The sequence below is a fragment of the Aptenodytes forsteri genome, unplaced genomic scaffold (assembly GCF_000699145.1).
Source record: "Aptenodytes forsteri isolate BGI_AS27 unplaced genomic scaffold, ASM69914v1 Scaffold888, whole genome shotgun sequence".
NCBI classification, from domain to species: domain Eukaryota; kingdom Metazoa; phylum Chordata; class Aves; order Sphenisciformes; family Spheniscidae; genus Aptenodytes; species Aptenodytes forsteri.
This window is the reverse complement of record NW_008796057.1, coordinates 17738-19398: the sequence shown is the minus strand read 5'-3', so window position 1 is coordinate 19398 and position 1661 is coordinate 17738. Positions and strand designations below refer to the sequence as shown.

The following is a 1661-nucleotide window of genomic DNA, read 5'->3' as shown; positions in this document are numbered from 1 at the left end:
CTTCTCCCAAGTAACAAGCAATAGGACAAGAGGAAATGGCCTCAAGTTGCACCAGGGGAGGTTTAGATTGGATGCAAGGAAAAATTTCTTTACTGAAAGAGTGGTTAAACATTGGATCAGGCTGCCCAGGGAAGTGGTTGAGTCCCCATCCCTGGTGGTATTTAAAAGAGGAGTAGATGAGGCGCTTCAGGACATGGTTTAGTGGGCATGGTGGTGTCAGGTCAACGGTTGGACTCAATGATCTTAGAGGTCTTTTCTAACCTTAATGATTCTATCACTGCTGGTGGAACACAGTGGCTTCAGCCAGCTGAGCCCCCAGTCCCAGCACCACACCAGCAATGCTCCCAGCTCTGGTCTGCCCCAGGCCACCAGGAACTGATCCCTACACAAACACCAAGCTGGACTCACCCTGTAGGGAACCATCCCATACAGCCCTTCGAGCAACACCAAACCACCAGCGCTGCTGCAGCACCAGAGACCTTCCCACCCACTAGGGCAAGCCAGGCTGCAGCCTGAACCTTTGCCAGGGAAGAAGCCACAAGCTATAGGTCAGTCATTACATTTTTTATTTTATAATAAACTTCTCATTTTTCCCCCAAGGAAGACAAAAAAAACCTGTGAGTGAGGCTACAGAACACCATCAGTGAAGAGTATGCTAGACAAACCCAGGCCATGGGCCAGGCCAGAAAGGATCCCCGCTCCCCCAGGCAGAAGGGGGTCTGTCCCCAGGAGCCTCTCCATAGCCCTTGCTCATCTCCCCACCGCATTAGAGGAAGATCAGCGCTGACAACAGGAGTCAGCTGAGCAGCAGAGATGGGGTTGGGTCAGGCTACTGATGGACTGAGAGGGCCACGCTTTGTTCCCCCCACCTGCCAAAGCTGCCAGCAAGGTGGGACAGTGGGTTAGGTGATGCAGCTGTTTTCCATACATGTACATGATGTAAATTTAAAAAAAGCACATGATTTAATTCAAAGCAAAAAAAAAAAAAAATCAAGTGGTAGCTCTTCCTGCCAGGCCATCTCACTCTAGGAAGACTTCACACATTCCTTCTCCTGCTCAATAGCTGCAAGAGAAGAGAGGTCCATTAGTCTCTGGCGCTTTTTTGTGGGAAACACCCACTGGAGAAGGTTGCAGAGCAATCACTCAGGCCCTGGCGCCCAGTTTTATGGATTGACCCCAAGTGGGGTAGGCAAACACTTCAAGTCAGAGGGTGATGAGATGCATAGATGGGTGACAGCAAGTTGGGCACCTGCCTTCAGCTCTCCTCAGGGAAGTCATGCCCTGAGGCAACAGCCCTCTGCCCGCTGCCCCAGAGAGCCGTACCCTGACCCCTCACCTCTCGGTCAGTGGTTTTCTCTGGGTCAGAGCCTAGCTGCCCCAAACTGCCTCTCTCCACTGGATGCCTCGGTGGTGAGATCAGCCCCCGAGGACACCCACTCCACCGGCCACGGCCAACACATGCCTCCCGCGCAGCCAAACACCGGGGCCCCAGCCAGCCCCTCCGCCCCTCGCGCCCGGTGCTGCACTCACTCTCCTTGGAGGGCAGCGTGTTCTTCTCCTCCGTGTTGGTTTTCTTCAGCTTCTTCTTGTCGAATTTCTCCACTTCCGAGAGGTCTGGCTTGTCGCACATTTTGCCTGCGAGACCCACCCCTTCGAGGTCA

General features: G+C 53.6%; 1 protein-coding gene across 1 annotated transcript; it reads right to left on the bottom strand.

The window, feature by feature from the left end:
- Positions 1-551: 551 nt before the first annotated feature.
- TMSB15B (thymosin beta 15B) lies at positions 552-1643 on the bottom strand. The gene is made up of 2 exons (XM_009286287.1): positions 1531-1643; positions 552-1063 (listed from the first exon to the last, which is right to left on the bottom strand). The coding sequence occupies exons 1-2, from the start codon at positions 1628-1630 to the stop codon at positions 1026-1028; spliced, it is 138 nt and encodes a 45-aa protein (XP_009284562.1). The 5' UTR covers positions 1631-1643; the 3' UTR covers positions 552-1025.
- Positions 1644-1661: the final 18 nt, after the last annotated feature.

Excerpts from the sequence above, each read along its gene's own strand:
- TMSB15B (XM_009286287.1), bottom strand. The coding sequence starts at position 1,630 with ATGTGCGACAAGCCAGACCTCTCGGAAGTGGAGAAATTCGACAAGAAG. Across the intron at positions 1,064-1,530 it reads CACGCTGCCCTCCAAGGAGA|CTATTGAGCAGGAGAAGGAA; the intron begins GTGAGTGCAGCA and ends CTTCTCTTGCAG.